The sequence below is a fragment of the Carettochelys insculpta genome, chromosome 22, assembly GCF_033958435.1.
Source record: "Carettochelys insculpta isolate YL-2023 chromosome 22, ASM3395843v1, whole genome shotgun sequence".
Classification (NCBI taxonomy): domain Eukaryota; kingdom Metazoa; phylum Chordata; order Testudines; family Carettochelyidae; genus Carettochelys; species Carettochelys insculpta.
The window spans coordinates 19,455,235-19,472,615 of record NC_134158.1 but is presented as its reverse complement, the minus strand read 5'-3'; the positions used below and the strand labels follow the sequence as shown (position 1 = coordinate 19,472,615).

At 45.6% G+C, this 17,381-nt stretch overlaps 1 protein-coding gene across 2 annotated transcripts; it reads left to right on the top strand.

Annotated features, from left to right (window-relative positions):
* Window positions 1–3,484: 3,484 nt before the first annotated feature.
* On the top strand, window positions 3,485–16,306 carry HNRNPL (heterogeneous nuclear ribonucleoprotein L). Of its 2 annotated transcripts, none has more exons than XM_075016360.1 (13): window positions 3,485–3,640; window positions 5,016–5,134; window positions 5,267–5,504; window positions 6,072–6,159; window positions 6,793–6,887; window positions 7,438–7,510; window positions 11,005–11,076; window positions 11,173–11,453; window positions 12,257–12,378; window positions 12,493–12,694; window positions 13,602–13,659; window positions 14,568–14,675; window positions 15,321–16,306. In XM_075016360.1, exons 3-13 carry the CDS (start codon window positions 5,280–5,282, stop codon window positions 15,377–15,379), a joined length of 1,383 nt encoding a protein of 460 aa, XP_074872461.1. In that variant the 5' UTR covers window positions 3,485–3,640; window positions 5,016–5,134; window positions 5,267–5,279; the 3' UTR covers window positions 15,380–16,306. The 2 variants fall into 2 exon arrangements, with proteins under 2 accessions (XP_074872461.1, XP_074872462.1); XM_075016361.1 differs by having other exon boundaries at window positions 14,580–14,675; window positions 15,321–16,305.
* Window positions 16,307–17,381: the final 1,075 nt, after the last annotated feature.

The following is a 17,381-nucleotide window of genomic DNA, read 5'->3' as shown; positions in this document are numbered from 1 at the left end:
ACTATATAGTGCAGACGGGGCTAACTGTACATCCAGCATCTACAATAGGCAGACAGCCATGTAAGAAGCTGCCTCTGCTACCTCACATGCTGTCTCTATCCCGAGGATAAATATGGGACTTGAGGGTTGTTAACCCAGCACTTAAAAGTCTCAAGGAGAATTTAAAACTGAAAGGGTCTTGTTTGGTTTAATCCTTCTTTTGATCATCACTGCAATACATTTCCTCTTTATCTGTGGCAGGCAAACAGCCTGTCACCTCTCAGCAAGAACCTTCCCCAACCCCATAACTGCCTACAAATGGCTTTTATTGTTCCCTCATTAGCATAATTGCTGTGTCTTAGCCCTCTGTAGAACCACTGTAAGCAGGATGCGTCAGCCTGTAATGAGTTGGTTTTAAATATGTCCCTTTCTGGTGGAGGGGTTCGGGGGAAAATGATTCCCACAAGAAAAGGAAGGTTTTTTTTTAAACCTCCTTAATTGGGTAAAGATGTTCTCTTGGCATACTAAAGAAACCACCAGCTGCAGAAATATAATAAAGTGGCATTTGCAGAAAGCAGAGGAGAAATAGGCAGGAATTGTACAGGGACCCAACTGTCCAATTAAAAGTTATTTTGTAAAAGTAATTACTGGATTATGAACTTGGAAAATTAATCTGATCAGTATAAAAACAAAAAAGTATTGCAGCAGCACTTTAAAGACTGACAAAATAATGTATTGGGTGGTAAGCTTTCATGGGAGTCTGTTCTGTTGTGGCTATGACCTGAAGAAGTGGATCTGTCCCACGAAAGCTCATCACCTAATCAATTATTTTGTTAGTCTTTAAAGTGCTATTGGAATGCTTTTTTGTGACAGTATATAGACTAGCACAGCTATATCTCTGTTACTACTCTGATCAGTACAGTTGTACATTTTTACAGCAGGATCCTTGTTTTCAAACCTACCCCTCCAGCACACCCTTGGCACTACTACTGACAGTCTCTGTCTGAAAAATCTGTACTAAAAGAACATTAACAGTTACAAATGAGGAAATGCCAAAGGTTGCCCTCTGCCCTGCCAACCTTAACTCTGCCCTGGCCCTTTTGAGCTTCTGTTCTGCTGATATCTAGAAAATAGTGCCCTGTGCTGCCATTTCTTTGTTTTGCAAATTTCATACTAAAACCTACATGACCATAATGTTGAAGTTGCAGAGTCAAGCTCTTGAAAGCCAGGAAATGGCAAAGTAAAAGTTGCCTGTAGAATTCTGTCCATATCTGGCTGCCTTGTATGATTAAGGAAGATCGAAAGTTTTCTTCTGAAACATTTTTTGGGGGCGGGGTGATTAAATGATTTTTTTCACAAAGTGTCGGCATTCCTTGGGGGAAAAATTATATTTGGCCCCAGACTGGAAAGTTTTTCAGCCAACTCACAAAATATTTCAATTTGGAAATACCGCTGCAATGCTTCATGGGATTTTTATAGCTTGAGGGCCTCATGTCATTACTCTCCATTGGACACCCCAGCCAGACTATATCTCCTGTGGTGCCCCAGGGCCAGGAACTCCCATCATGCAAAGAGGGGAGTACAGGGCATGCCCAAGTTCACCCCCAGGGTTCACAATCTAAGCCCAAGACCTCAGATGGAGACATCCCTCTCATTGCCCACTATGTGCATGGAACGGGGCAGGAAGTTTGAGAGGAAGAAATACCATGTGCTGAATGGTCGAGTTTCTACATGCAAATGGTAGAGTTCAGGGTACGAGGGGACCCTTGGCCTTCAGCATGAAACCTTGAAGTGGTTACTGGTATTGAATTTCTGCAGCTTTTTTGTAAAAGGAAAAGCACCAACCCCCCCCCCCCCACAAGGTTTGCTAAAATTGCAGTAGAACTGCATGTCGGGGATAAGAGTCAGGGTTTGCTGCAGCAAGGAGTCCAGGCTCCAGTCAGCCTCATGCCCTCAAAGATCGTAGGGGAGGAGAGAGTGATTCTGACCCTGAGACAAGTTGAGTTTCATGGGGCCTTGCTCAGGAGAAGCCAGAGGAGGCCACAATGTCAGAACCTCAGCATGCTTTATTGTGGGCTTTAAGGCCATCCCTGGGCGCTCACAAGACCCACTAGCTAGGGCTCCCTGCCCCCCACCTGGAGTCCTTGGCCTCAACGGGACCCAGAGCCCATAGGCACTCAGAGCTTGAAGCAACTTCAGATCTTGTTGCCTCTGGGGTCTTCATAAGGCTCCAGCCCTCTGAAAGATCTCTCCTGCCTGAGCCCCCCCAGCCCTACCCTCCTGGATGGGCCTCACCCCCCACACCCCCTCTCCTGGCTAAGCCCTGCCCCGCCCCCCAAGCCCTGCTTCTAAGTGAGCCCCGCCCCCTGAACCCCTGGGTCTGATAGAGCCCCTCCCACTCAGCTCCCCCTCCTGGCTGAGCCCCTCCCCCTCCACGCTGACCCCTCCCCCCCAATCCTCGGTCTGACTGAGCCCCTGCCCCTAAGACTCCCGTCCTGACTGAGCCCCTCCCGCTCAGATTTCCCCTCCTGGCTTGAGCCCTCCCCCCGCCCCGAATCCCAGCTTTTGACTGAGCCCCTCCCTTCCTGGCTGGGTCTCGTCCCCCCGAATTCCCGCTCCTGGCTAAGCCCCGCCTCCTCTGGAGTGAGCCCCGCCCACATCCCAAGAGACGGCCGCCACTCTCAGTCAGCCGGTCTGAGCCAGCAAGAGCCACCAAGGCGCGGCGCGGGCGGAGGCTACCCTCCAATCAGAGCTCAGAAGAGCAGGAGGGCGGGCCGAGGTGGTGGCAGGTGGGATGCTGAGTGAAGGAAGGGGAGGGCGCACTCTGGGCTAATGACGCTTAACAGGCAGGAAGACGAGCCAATCGTAGTATTATTGGCGAATTTATTGAGTGACGTTCAGGCTAACCAAAGGAGTATCGAAAGCGGCCTAGAAGCGAAGCAGTCAAGCCAACGAATGCCCGCTGTTCTTTGACTGACGTTCAGAATAACCAATGGAGTGTCGTGAGCCGCAGACGCAATGACAGAATGAGGCAATCAGCGTCAAGAGTGTTTTGAGTGACGTGGTTGTTATCCATTCCAGTTTCGGAGGTGGCTCAAACGAGCCAATGGCATCGGTAGAAGAAGGCGGGGTCTGTGCCTGGCTGTGCAGATGGGCGGGAAGCCATGGAGACAGAAAGCCACCTAAGCCAATCAACTCGGTGGGCGGGAGAATGTGCGCGATTGGAGCCAATGGCTCATGAAGACAGTTTTAATAGACAGGCGAGCGGCCGAATCGACGCCTACTCAGGAGACGGCTGAGCCAATAACGACGGAAGGCGGGGGTGTCCGTTAGACAGGCGAAAGGACTAGCCAATGAGCTCCGAGGCGCCTCTGAACGGCGAGGGACCTGCCCAATAGGGGCGTGTCCGAAGCCAGGCTCACATTGAGGCGCCATGTCGCGGCGGCGGTGGCGGGGCCCGCAGAGCGGGGAGGGTAGCGGCCGGGGTGGGGAGATGGGGAAGATGGCGGGGTCCGGGGGCGGCGGCTCCGGACGCTATTACGGCGGGGGCGGCGAAGGCGGCCGGGCCCCGAAGCGTCAGAAGACGGACAACGCGGAGCCGCAGCAGCATGGCCCAGGAGGAGGCGGCCCCGGCGGAGGCGGCCCTGGGGCGGCCGGAGGGGTGAGGGCCGCGAAGGGGCTGATCGGGGGCTAGGTCCCGTGCGGGTGGGGGGGAGTGGGTATGAGGAGTGGGGGAGGGGTCGGGGGGGACGAGGAATGGCCTCAGGGCACAGAGTGGGGGAGGGGTCTGGAGAGGGCGAGGGACTCGGCGTGGGAGAGGGAGGGGTTAAAGGGGGCGGGGCCTGGGGAATCTCGGGGTCTTGGCGGAGGGGTGGGGAGGAGACAAGTCGGATGGGATGGAAGGTGAGTAGGGAGGAGTGTGAGGGATGTTGGGGGTGCTTGGGGAGTGGGGGTTGCGGGGGTGGGGAGAGCCTGGAGCCAGAGGCAGAGTCCTGTGTGGAGGCAGAATTTGTATCATCCACGTTTTTGTCCCTTTAAGTGAGCTGTGACTATCACAGATGTAAAGTCAGCATCTGCAGATTTGCAGGGCACTGGCCTGAGAGACATGGGAAGGGGTGCATGGGGGAGGGGAGGGGATGGGATGGGTAGGGCAGGTGAGTGAATGGAGGGTGACCTGGGGATTGTGAGGGTCTGGGAGCTGTGATGGTGGGTAGGCCAAGAGTCCTCGGGGGAGCGGGGCCCAGATGCTTTTTGTGGTGAGAAGAGGCCTGGAGGAGAGAGGGAATGGGGATGTGGCAGAGGACATGGGTTGCATGGAGGGTAATCGTGGAGAGAAAGTGGGTGGTGATATGGGTGGTGTGCAGATGAGGGGTAGTGTGTTATGGGGGAGGTCCAGAGTCAAGGGGAGGACTTTGCCCTGCCATGTGTTTTTGCCTTTGGTTTGGAGGATATCTGGGCTCCTTTGTGCTTGTGTTTGTGCTTGACAATGTCCATAGGACAAACACCAGATCCGCCCATGGTACAAGGCCTGCAAGGGAATCTTGTGGTCTTGATTCCTGGCAGCCTGTGGGGTGAAGGCTAGATTTCTCCTGCCTCTTTCCTTCTCATCTCCACCCCAGCTACATACACTGCAGGCCTTACACAGAAGGGAAATTAAAAAGCATTCACCCAGTGCGTTAAGAGCTCAGTGCCTGGCATCATTTCCCAGTTGAAGGCCTGATGCTTCCCTGCCAAGCAGGGATTCGTGTGGCTGTTCCTCGGCGTTCTGAGCGTATCTTTCAGTGACCCTAAAGCAAAGCCTCAAGTGGAGCTGCTGGAGTGTCTGCCAGTCTATAGGCCTCAAGCAGTCTAGTCTCTGCCAGATTAGCATCCATGAATCTTATAGGTCTCTGTATTGAGAGACAAAATGGGTGTTTGTTTCAGTTGATGGCCTAATGTTCTTGAGCTGACATATGTTAGAGCTAGTAAGTGTGAGCTTTAGCGATAGAAAACATTTAAAATGTCTTTTAAAATATATGTCTGCCTTTTCTCTTTAGGAAAATTATGATGATCCCCACAAAACTCCTGCTTCTCCAGTTGTCCATATCAGGGGGCTGATTGATGGTGTTGTGGAAGCTGATCTTGTGGAGGCCCTGCAGGAGTTTGGACCCATCAGGTAAGGAAAACGTATTCATCAAGCAGGAAATTTGGATCCACATGTGATTCAGTTTTCAGCTTTCACATTTCTTATTGTATTAGTTTTAGCTAGATACCAAAAAGAAAGAAAATTCATTCTCTTTTTCCCCAGTTATGTGGTGGTGATGCCTAAGAAGAGACAAGCCCTGGTGGAGTTTGAGGATATTCTCGGTGCCTGCAATGCTGTGAACTATGCAGCAGACAACCAGATCTACATAGCAGGGCATCCTGCGTTTGTTAACTATTCCACCAGTCAGAAAATATCCCGTCCTGGAGACACAGATGATTCAAGGGGAGTCAACAATGTGTTGCTATTCACCATCCTAAATCCCATCTATTCGATTACAACGGTATGTGGCAGTTGTAATTCTTGATTCTCTTAGTTGAGGTAGACCTAATCTCTAATCGTGGGACGATCTGTGTCTCTCCCGGTAGAATGCATTGTGGCTCAAGTACGTGGTTGCAATACACCAGTGCAAGACGAAGCTTGAGACATTCTAGCAAATTAATATGCACCTTTTTGTGGTCTTGTTTTAAGTATTGTGAGTTAGTGTGTGGAAGCCCACCTAACAAGTGAAATGGGATATTGTAAAGGCAAATGCAAGGGAATAATTACAGTAAATTAAAGTTGGAGACTATATTTGCAGCTTTGAATGAAGAAAACTGTTGCCATATAGAATATTGATGCATGCTGTGCATATGTCTCTGCTGTAAAACCTAAATCCTCAGTTATGGTGCTCTTGCTATCCCAGTGCTTTCAAATGTAGGCTGTCAGTTGTATCTATATCTTGTGATGAGGTTGCAGGCAAGGTCTGCTGCAGACAACTTTCTAGAGGCAAAAGGCTAGGCCATTAATGAAATGTTGATTAAGTTTTTGGTGTGTTTCCTATATTACCTTGTTTCCTTTCCTTCCACAGGATGTGCTGTATACCATTTGCAACCCATGTGGTCCTGTGCAAAGGATTGTTATATTCAGAAAGAATGGGGTCCAGGCCATGGTGGAATATCCTTTTTTCATGTTTGAGACTATATGTGCTCTGTAATGTTTGTTCATGTTTTACCACAGGAAGTCAGTTTTTAACACTTTTGGGTGCACACTAAACCGTCGAAGTGTGCTGATTATACATCAAAAACCCTCTTGTTCCTATGATTTCTTGTCAAAATGCTTACACTCCAAGTGAGAAGTTGCTTTGCATGGGGGCATGAGAGCCTTGCACATCCTTAACAGAAGATAATTAATTTAGAAATACCAAAATTCATGACTATTGTGTGTATGGCTTAGTGACTGCAGCATGCAGCTGAGAGCAAGTGTGTTCTTGCACTTGCTTCTGCCATTGGCTGCTTGCTTTGGAGAAGAGGAAGTCACATGATCCATCTGCCTTAATTTTCCAGCTAGAAAAGGAATATAATAGATATACTCACTGGGGGGAATTGCGTGGTTTGTAAAATCTTATAGGAACACACAATATATGGAGACTAACAGCAGAAGAAGAAAAAGCAGGAAACAAACATTAGCACTTGCATACTAGAGGATTGCCTCATGATACGATCAATTATCCTGCTTTTAAAGAATTTCAGTACAATAGTCTGTGCTGAATGTTCTAAACAGTCTAAAGATTTCCTTAATGTTCTATACATTCGACTCTGTGCAGAGTGCTCAGAGAGCCAAGGCATCTCTGAATGGTGCAGATATTTATTCTGGGTGTTGCACTCTAAAGATTGAATATGCCAAGGTAAGTGTAACTGAAAACCTGGATAGGTACTTACTAAGTTCCATCTGTTGGTATGCTGGATTGAACGCACAAAACTGTTTCAGATGTACAAAAGATAGGTTAACTCTTTAAAGCTCATACTTTCCACAATTTTGTCCTCCCTGTCAAATATACAGATATGTTCCCTCTGTGTGAATGTAAAAATAAATAAGGCGATGATATTAGAACAGGAAACTTAGGACTGCTGTATTCTTCTCACATCCTTGGAGGGGGAAGAGATTTCTTCTACTGCTTAGAATAAGGGAATGGGAGCCAGGACTTGTGGGTCCTGTAAGTGGTTTCACCACTGATTTCCTGGGTGAGTTTGAGCAAATCACTTTCCTGTCTTTTAAAAATGGGACTAAATAACTGATTTGTGAGGAAGCTGTAAGGTTTCAGTGTGAGATTGGTTTGCAGTCCTCGAGTGAAAGGTACTGTATTATAGCCATCTCCTATAGTTTTTAAAATTGTTCTGTCCTGCTTAGAAGTCTCACTGTGTGAACGTGAGTAACTGGGGTGGTTGTTTTTGCAGCCTACACGTTTGAATGTGTTCAAGAACGACCAGGATACCTGGGATTACACAAACCCCAATCTTAGTGGACAAGGTAACATTGCTGGACTGCTTTGTAACTATACACAAATGTTGCTTGTCGTTTGACATGTGCACCTCATACCTGACTCATGTTATGTAATGCCATTGGTCTGCCTCCTAATTTCAGTTAGAATGGTACCTAAATTCAGACATGGTATAGGGCAGTGCCAAAGAGGGGGAAGAGTGGTTCAGTTTATCTTAAAGTCAAATGTTTGTTACCAGGGACTTTCATGTCTGGCTCACACTATGTATTTGCTCCCTGACTTTGTCAGTTATGTGTTAGGCGTAAAGGAAATTTATACATAAGTGGTTTTAAGGAGTTTTGGGCAAGGGCATGGGCAAGTGAGAGTTTAAATGCCACTGCATTCTTACATGGGAGAATTACAGCTTGTCACCTGATACAGTCTCAGGCTGTTTGTGCATGACTTACAAAACTGAGCTGTGTTACAATTGCTAGTCTCTTCATTATGTTGGGAAATAACAAGAAATTCTCCTTGAGCTGTTGGGTAGTTATCACACAGCTCAAGGACAGTGGACTGTGGGATTGGGTTGTAAGTCATGGGTATATTGGTGAACGTTTTTACACAAATGTAACTTAAACGTAGGGTGAGATGCAAACATATGTTAAATTCTAAAGACTTTGCTCCTGTCTTTGGAACCATTCAGGAATAATAGAATTCTTTTCCAAATTAAGTGTTACAAAGTAGTTACACAGAATCTTTGTGGTGCTGAACAGAGATGTGTATTATTCATATTGCAGCAATAGATGTCTACTTTACACTGTTACAGTTTCTGTCCAAGCTTATCTGGAAACCCCTTGCTTGGGGTTTTGAAACTTATGCATACTGTGTGGAAGAATGTGAAATACACAGCTGGTGTTGAGTTACTGTTTGAGTAGCTCTGGCATCAGTTGAAGTGAATGTATCTGTTATGTTTCCCTGTGGTGTTTTTTTTATTTTTTTTTCTTTAAATGGTACAATCTGCTTGGCAGTATTGTCTTGCTTCGTGTTTTAAAACCAGGGTGTGGAGCTATTTGTGGTCCCAGCTGATAACAGTTTAGAGAGTCCCTCCAGAATTGGGTATGCTGCCTTCAGAGAGGTTGCTTTTGTCCCCTCTAAGGAATCATGGAAAGGCTAATTAGGACTCCCCATGCTATATTATTGCCTCCAAAGACAGTTCTTGCTCATTTAATTATGAGAAATGCAGGCTCCAGGGGTCCTGGGCAGTGTAGCCTGAGGTGCCGAGTAGGTGTCTGGAGGCTCCAATAATTCCCATGTGGTGTACACCCCTGTTTTTAAAAGATGAAAACATTAATATACTGAAGCAAGCAATGGCATTACATGACTTAACAAAAACATAAACAAATTTCTCCTCCAAGGTACATAACTAGAAGATGTGCAGAGCCGCAGGGGCTAGTTGCAGGGCTGTGCATTTATTTAGATGCATCTTGGCTTTCCTGACATGAGGCTGGGAAGTGAGGGTGGTGTATTACCCTGGCCATGCCCAGTTCTGAGCAGTTATTAAAACCATGGGGGACCGTACTACAGTGGACGTCCCGAATTGGCTGTGGCCTGCCTCTGCACATTCCTCACACCACACAGTGTAGAAACCTCACTAGCTCTTCCTGGAGAAAACATGCATCATCCTTACGTACCAGAAACAGCAGCAGATTGAGCTCATTACATCAAGAACACAACACCGTGGTCCAAGAAACATCTACAAGCACAGAGAGAGAGAGAGAAAGAAAGAGGCGCAACATGCCACAGCAGACATTATTCTTACTAATCAAAGCCTAACAAAACTCTGAACCCAAGAATGTACACAGAACTAGGAAACACAGAACAGAGGGTTCTCAAAACAAGTCCATCAGCGCATTTCGGAGAATGGAATAGATCTCAGTGGCCATGCAAGACATAGGATGCTCTCCATATCAACACGGTTTGGTTTGGGAGGGCAGTTCTTTTGATTATACTGCTTTCCTGCAGTCCTCAGCTGCCAACATATCAGCGCCAAGCGGAGACAAAACAAAAACAAACCAAAGGCACACAGATACCTAAGAGGCTGTAGCTGGGGTGTGCAGTCTGGTGCACGCGTGCATAACTGGGGCAGTTGACCCAAGGCACATTCCATTACAGAGGAGACACGCACACTGGAGAACTACACAGAGCCAGAAGCACCATTTTGTTACAGCACCACACAAATTCAGGAGATGAAACATGGAAGGAACACTCTCATTTATACACCTTTATGTCCTCTTTCTTGATATCTTCCGAGGACAAAACATCTGTGAGACCTTTTAAAGATTTTACTTTTAAAAAAAAAAAAAAAAAACATTTGTAGCAGTTTTGTGCCTTTGACCTGTATTTATGACTCTGAAACCATGTGATGCAGGGTCGCAGTGTATGTTTGATGGGACGCCATCTTTCAGAACTGTGCTAACTCACTGTTGAAGCGTCCAATGGTAAGAGAAATACAGAATTGTTATGTGACAATGGACATTGTACTGTGTACTCCTGCTGTAAGTAGCCCTTTTCAATCTTTGTAATGACTGTTGGAATAAACCTGTATGAAACTCAGTTGTGTTAAACAAACAAATGTATGGTTACGTGAATGTTACGCATTGTATATGATGGCTCATTTTAACTTATTACTGCTGTGCTTTGCTACCATGTTTGTATAAGTCTCTCACTTACTTCCTCCTCTTCTGTTTGGGTGGGAAGATATTTTGCCATATTTTGTTTTTTCATTGCTATAAAGACTAGTAGTGTCCTTGAGGCAGGTGTACTTCAGCATTGTGTCAGTCACAAAATCTATCTGGGACACTCTTCCTTTTGTTTCTCTCCCTTGTAAGTCATGCCTACCTCGTAATCAGCTTTGAAACATACCCAGCTTTCTCTCCAGGCAAAGCTGGGAAGTCCTGTATTCTAAGTATTTTATTCAGATGCAGGTTGCATTACAAGAAGCTGTAACTCGTCTGTATAGGTTCTGAAATAGTTGTAAGCGTTACTGTGTGTGCAGTTCTAACAAACAAAAATTCAAGCGCGTGTCCTACAAATTCCTGTCTCTTTAAAACAGGCCAGCCCAGCCTGTTAGTGTGGGGCTGCATCACTGTAGTTCCCTGGCTGGGATCTCAGCAGAGACAGTGCAGGCCCACTCAAAGGTACAGTGGTCCGTTGCTTGGAACTGGGTTGGAAAGCTCTGGAGGGAGCTGGATCCAGCCCTCTTTGGCCATTGAGGAGAGTCACTCCATAATACCGGGCTTTAGGCAAAATGGAGTTGCTGTGGGAGAGGGGAGTTTAATCTCCCCCTGCCAGACAAATCCTAAAATATTGGAGGTAGTCATTGGCTAAATATGGTGAAAACCTCCTGGGCAGTTGAGGTTACAATGTGTTTTGAAAGAAGCTAGGACTTAAAGGACTTTGTGCATCCAGGTAAACTCCAGGTGTATAACCTATTGAAGTATTTTTCCTCTCTGGTTAAGTTTATAACCCATCCTCCTTTCCCTAGGGGAACCTGGCGGTAACCCGAACAAGCGTCAGAGACAGCCCCCTCTCCTTGGGGACCATCCTGCAGAATACGGTATGGCTCTGGCAGGCATGGGGGCTTCAGTTGGGCGTGTCTCGTTCTGATGTTGAGGGCTCTCATGTGTTGCCTTTACTCCTGTTGTCTCCACAGGAGGACCTCATGGTGGATACCACAGTCATTATCATGATGAGGGTTACGGCCCTCCTCCCCCACACTATGAAGGGAGAAGGATGGGACCTCCTGTTGGTGGCCACCGCAGGGGCCCAAGCCGCTATGGCCCTCAGTATGGGCATCCTCCTCCCCCACCACCACCTCCAGAGTACGGCCCTCATGCTGACAGCCCTGTGCTGATGGTGTATGGCTTAGACCAGTCCAAGATGAACTGTGATAGGGTCTTCAATGTCTTTTGTCTGTATGGAAATGTAGAGAAGGTAAGAGGAACAAAATCAATGGCTTGTTCTTATGATCTTTTGTAAATATGTGATCCTTGACGTGGGTCTGGCAGAGAGTTCAAATTCCTGTACTTAGGATTGTGATTTTTGTTTTTAGGTAACCTTACTTGCTTCCCACTAAGTCTGCTGGGTTTGGCTTTGAAATTGGCATTGTGCTGTTTGTTCAGACAAACTCCTTTTCAATGTCTCATGAGCTCTGCTTGAGTAACTAGGGCTCAAATGAGTCAAATGTAAATATGAGATGCTAATGGTATGAGGGCTCCTAATTTGCAAACTGTTTTTAGCAAGCTAACTGAAAATACCCTCTGCCTCTGGAGACTTAAAATTGACTGGAGGAGCGCAGCGATCATTGATAAGTTTGGGTCTTCACTGTGACGGGGACGTGATAGCTAAGGAACAGATGGATGAAACAATCCACTAAACTCAAATGAAGAAAGAGAAAAATCAGAGCTTCGAGCCTGGCTCTGAAATGGATCTGTCTGATGCAGTTTAGTTCAAATATATAAAACCCAGTTTGTTTGCGATGGTGTAGCTGTGTTTGTCCCAGGATATTGGAGGCAAAGTGGGTGATGTAATATCTTTTATAGGACCAACTTCTGTTTGTGGGGGAGTCCAAGCATTTGATTTCCGCAGAGTGAAGAGCTCTGCGTAAGCGCCAAAGCTTGTCTCTTTCCCCAATATTTCCTTACCCACCTTCTGTCTCAAACCTAAGTGATCTTCCTGAATGTCTCCTCATGAATGTAAATGCCTGGTGCTCACATCAAGGGTATGCTGTATCTTAGGTGAAGTTCATGAAGAGCAAGCCAGGTGCAGCCATGGTGGAGATGGCAGATGGTTATGCTGTAGATCGAGCAATCACCCACCTGAACAACAACTTCATGTTTGGACAGAAGCTGAACGTGTGGTGGGTCTCTTTCCACATGCTGTCTGGTCTTGATGCCTTGTGAGCTCTCATGGGAAAGGTTATCACCAGCAGAAAGCTATGCATATATAATAGTAAGCTGTGTTTCTCTTCCAGTGTATCTAAGCAGCAAGCCATCATGCCTGGTCAGTCGTACGGGCTTGAGGATGGCTCGTGCAGCTACAAGGACTTCAGTGGTTCTCGAAATAATAGGTTTACCACCCCAGAGCAGGCAGCAAAGAACAGGATTCAACATCCTAGCAACGTGCTTCACTTCTTCAATGCTCCTCTGGAGGTGACAGAAGACAACTTTTATGAGGTACGCTTGATCAGGCTACAGGCAGCTTGTGCAGTTTGAGTAACATTCTTCCCTCATCATGGTACAGACTCAGATTTCTGAATCTCATCCCTTTTGGGTAGGGTGGAACGGATATAGTCAGTAGTAATAAGCTTAGCAGTTAGTAGGTCGTGATTGTAGCTATTATACCTGTGCATCATTCTAGACCATGAGATAGGATCTAGTTTTCGTGGGTCCCCCTTGGCCACTAACTCATTATGACTTGCTCTAGGTCACTTCCCACGTGTTGTCTGGTTCCCATTTGCCAAACAAAAGACTGTCTCCACTTCAAAACAGTGTTCAGGGCTTAACAAGCTGAATGGCAGTCAATGAGAACAGAGTATGCACCAGGCAGAAGCCTTTCATGTTCCCTCTCCTTACAGGGAGCAGAGCAGACCAAGAATGTTCTGTTTTGTAAGGTATAACATGGGATTGTGCTGCAAATTTGAAAGGTTCCTGTGACTTCTAGGATGTGTGTGGTTTTTTTTTTTTTCAATTTTCATATGATACAATAGGTAGTGTACGATAAGACCTAGTTTCTGATATGCTGCCCAGATTATTCAGTGGGCACTTTTCTTAACTGGAAAAACTTGGAAATTTTTAATGGGTGTATTCTGATACAGAATTTGTAATGAGCAACCAAGGTGGCTAATTAGCTCGAGTACCTGGGAGGGTATTAATGTAAATATTTACCCCAGCACCAAGGACCCCGCTCATGGGTTTAGATCTCATTGTGCTAGGGTAGTGAAGTGTGTAACTTTCATCAAATTTAGTTTTTGTGTAAATTTCATCAAATTTAGTTTTTTGGTTGACTGAGCTGTTTACATTTTGCGTGATATTTAGATCTGTTGTGCTGCTATCTCTGAATACTTGTCTGTCTTCCCATCAGATCTGTGATGAGCTGGGAGCAAAAAGGCCAGCTTCTGTCAAGGTGTTTTCAGGGAAAAGTAAGTAAGCCTTTAAATATGGTCTAACTTCTGTTAGAGAATAGGAAAACATGGGTGCCCAGTTAAAGTGGGTTAAAGGGCAATAAAATTATACTGGGAAACCTTGGGGATATATGTGGGAGGCTGTTTGGAGGTCATGTCTGGGATGCAAGTCTCAATGCACTCTTTCTCCTGCTGCGTGTAAGACTGAGTGATAAACTGCATGGCTCTGCTACCTTGTCAGAGTGACGTACTCAGCCTCAGTCACTGGAGAGTTGCAGTCTTGAACACTTCGGAGCCTTGGCCACCAATCCTTTATTTAGCAAGCAGTCTTCCCCATAAAGGCAGAGGAAAGAAAATATGCATTAACAGATTGTTCTTCATGCATGAGGGCTGGATTATTTTGTTGAGCAAATGTAGTTGCCTGTGTTGCGTGTTCTGTCTGTGGACTGCACTCCATCTGCATAATTTAGACCTGAACAGACAAAAAGGGGGAGGGTAAGAAAATTACTTGAATGCATCCAATCCCATTAGACCACTAGATTTACCCTAACAGAATCTTACTGGGTTTTGGGTGTAGCTGGGCGGTGTCGGTGGCCTGTGATACTGAGGAAGTCAGACTGGCTGATCTGGTGATCCCGCTTGGCCTTAACTCTTACGATGAATCACGCCCTCCCTTCTTTGCTGCAAATTCAGCAGTGTGCGTTTAAGGGTATTTCCAGTGTTGGGTTTACTGTTGTTCCCTAAAAGGAAAGTGTTACTGCTCCATCAGAGTTGCTGTTGCACTGCATGAGGCATCCTCTGCACTGTTCCCAGCCCTGATGTGTGAGACTGATTTAAAACGGGGTCCAGAGCTCTTGCATAGCAATGTGCTGTTGTCCTACTTTGTCCTGCTTGTATAGTGATGTACGCACACTTGTAACCTCCAGTGTTCCGTCCAGGTGAAAGAAGCTCCTCTGGCTTGCTGGAATGGGATTCAAAAAGCGACGCACTGGAGACCCTGTCGTTCCTGAACCATTACCAGATGAAAAATCCAAGTAAGATATGCTGTACATACTTTGCGGGGCTCTTGTCTCAATCTATAAATCTTGGTCCGGGAACAGTGGTTGGTGATGGAGCATATGCTTTCCTGACCTTTTTGAGTCATCTGTAACTCAGTCAGCAGCAACCTGGGGTTAAGTTGGAGTTCCAATTGTTGATGCTTCTTCAGACTTTGCATAAATATCAGCTATGAGTTTTAACAGGCTGCGGTCAGAAGTCTGGGCCATGAAAAGTTGAGAGTTGGTTGCCATCTAAATGGCTATAGCTTTTGTTGGTGGGAGTTGCTGTACTAATACAGACATCTTTGTACCTTTGTTTGAATTGAAATTGGGCATGCTGCATGGGAGCAGATAGTGTGGTGGGAGAGAGTTTGTGTTCCTGTTGTCTAGGAGAGAGCCAGGAGGATACTCCAGGGTTTTATTCTCTGCTCAGTCATCAACTTGCTGAGTGACCTTGAGCAGTCCTGCTTAGTCTGTCCACCCATCTGCGGCAATGGAATAATGCTTCTAACCTCCCTGGGGGAGGGATGGGACTTACAGCTTATAAAGAGCTTTTAGATCCTTTATACTAAAAGGTGCTAGACCTAAAGTATATCTACCTCTGAGGCAAATAAACTTTTTTCCTGTTTGTTCTTGTCTTAGATGGGCCATACCCATACACGCTGAAACTCTGTTTCTCAACTGCTCAGCATGCTTCATAAGTGCTGCCCGAGATGAGCCAGGAGCAGGACCTTCGTTTCATTCTTTCTGCCACCTTTGAACAAGTTCTTGTATTCCTTTTTTTTTTAATGCACCAGTTTAGTAGATGCTACCCATAGTGAAGACATGTCAGCTGGGAGTCTTGAAGCAGTCTGTCTCCCACTTACCTTAAATTTTTAAAATTACTGTACATGTGATTTGTTTTCCTGTTCATATTTTGTGTGGCCTGTGTTACTGGCACATTTAAATAAAAAGTTTGGAAAATAAAAAATACGTTTGATTCTAAATATCAGTGGCATCAAGAGTATTTTCCCCCATAGGCTCTTGAGGTTAGTAAACTGAGGCTGTGGCCACACTTGGCCAAAACTTTGAAATGGCCATGATGATGGCCATTTCAAAGATTACTAATGAGGCGCTGAATTTAATATTCAGTGCTTCATTAGCATTAGGACACTTTTGGACTCAGCTGAGGGGAATAAGGGAATTTCAAAGCGTGCGGGGTCCTTTCGAAAAGGCTCCCTGTGAAGCCACGCCAAGCAGCGCATGTTTAAAAGCGGTGCTTTCAAAGTGCCATGGCTGGAAGTGTCCTAATGCTAATGAGGCATCGAATATTCAACTCATCGCCTAGTAATCTTCGAAATGGCTATTAGCATGGCCATTTTGAAGTTTTGGCCACGGGTGGCCACAGCCTGAGACTGTTGTGTTCCTTTCCAATTCAACATGGGGAATGAAAAAAGTCAACTGAGAGCTTCAGTTTGTGACACCGCTCATCAGTGTAGGCTTGACATAAGACTTGGTTGGTTTGAAACTAGCCCAGACCTCCTAAGATAGGGTGTTAATGTCCAGAGAACCACTTACATGTACTTGATGTTCCTTACTTTGTTTTTTCAGGTGCTATTACTGACAAGTGTACTGCTAAATAAACTTGTTTTCAAAGTGAATGTAGCATGAGTAGGATATGAAGATTTGTTTGCTGTTAGATTGAAACCTTATGGATAACTGCACAGTGCTTTAGGTGGAAATCTTTAACTTGTATAACACCATTGTATAACACCTATTGTTGTGTGGGTAAGATTGTCTCTTTCTGAACCTGTATAAGAGAGTAATAACAGACACTAAACTGCAACTTGCTTGCCAAGTAAAAGAGAACCAGAATCTGCTTTCTAAAAGAGGAATCGAAGACCATTTTAGATGGATACTGAATGCTTTGAAATATAATTTACTGAGGCTGGCATGTTTTTTTTTTTCTTCCCTGAGTGTTACGGACCTATAGACCTAGTGGTACAAGTAGATTGTATAAAATGAACAGCATATTTTGTTGAAGTATTCTAGATGCCCATTAGTCTTTGGGGTGTAAATTATTGGCCCTACCTTGCTGTCATGCAGTCTTTGTCACTGGGGTAAATCTCTTCTATGAAAAACATTCAGAGGGATTTTTGATGTCTACAGTGCTGATGAAGCTTGAGGTTTTACAGATTATCTGAAAGCCCTGCTGCGTGACTAAGTCAGTCCAGAAGCTGTTGTATGTCAGTAGTTCTGGAAAATGGTGGTACAGGAAGCTGACTGGGACTTGGTGCTATTGCCTTGTTTCCAAAAGTACACTAATTTCTTGTTTCTCTATGTAAGCAGTTGCTGTAACTGTCACGACAGTGCCATGTGACAGTGACTGGAGGGAGTCCTGCACAACTATAAGGCAAGAATAGACACACTGGGTCAGACCAATGGTCCATCTACCCAGTGTCCTGTCCATAGGGGCCAGCGTCAGATACTTGAGAGGAAATGAACACAACAGGGCAATGTATCCCATTGCCAGTCACTGCTTTTGGCAGTTCAGAGGTTTAAGGATGCCCAGGGTATCAGGTTAATAGCCATTGAGAGACTTATCCTTTATTTAACTGATTTAAAAAAGAAAAAAATATTCTTTTGATCTTCCCAAAAATCCCCAGGCAACAGGTTCTATAGATCCAAAGTTATATGAACAAATACTTTTGTTGGTTGAATCTG

Excerpts from the sequence above, each read along its gene's own strand:
- HNRNPL (XM_075016360.1), top strand. The coding sequence starts at position 5,280 with ATGCCTAAGAAGAGACAAGCCCTGGTGGAGTTTGAGGATATTCTCGGT. Across the intron at positions 6,160-6,792 it reads GGTCCAGGCCATGGTGGAAT|TCGACTCTGTGCAGAGTGCT; the intron begins ATCCTTTTTTCA and ends TGTTCTATACAT. Across the intron at positions 7,511-11,004 it reads CCCCAATCTTAGTGGACAAG|GGGAACCTGGCGGTAACCCG; the intron begins GTAACATTGCTG and ends TCCTTTCCCTAG.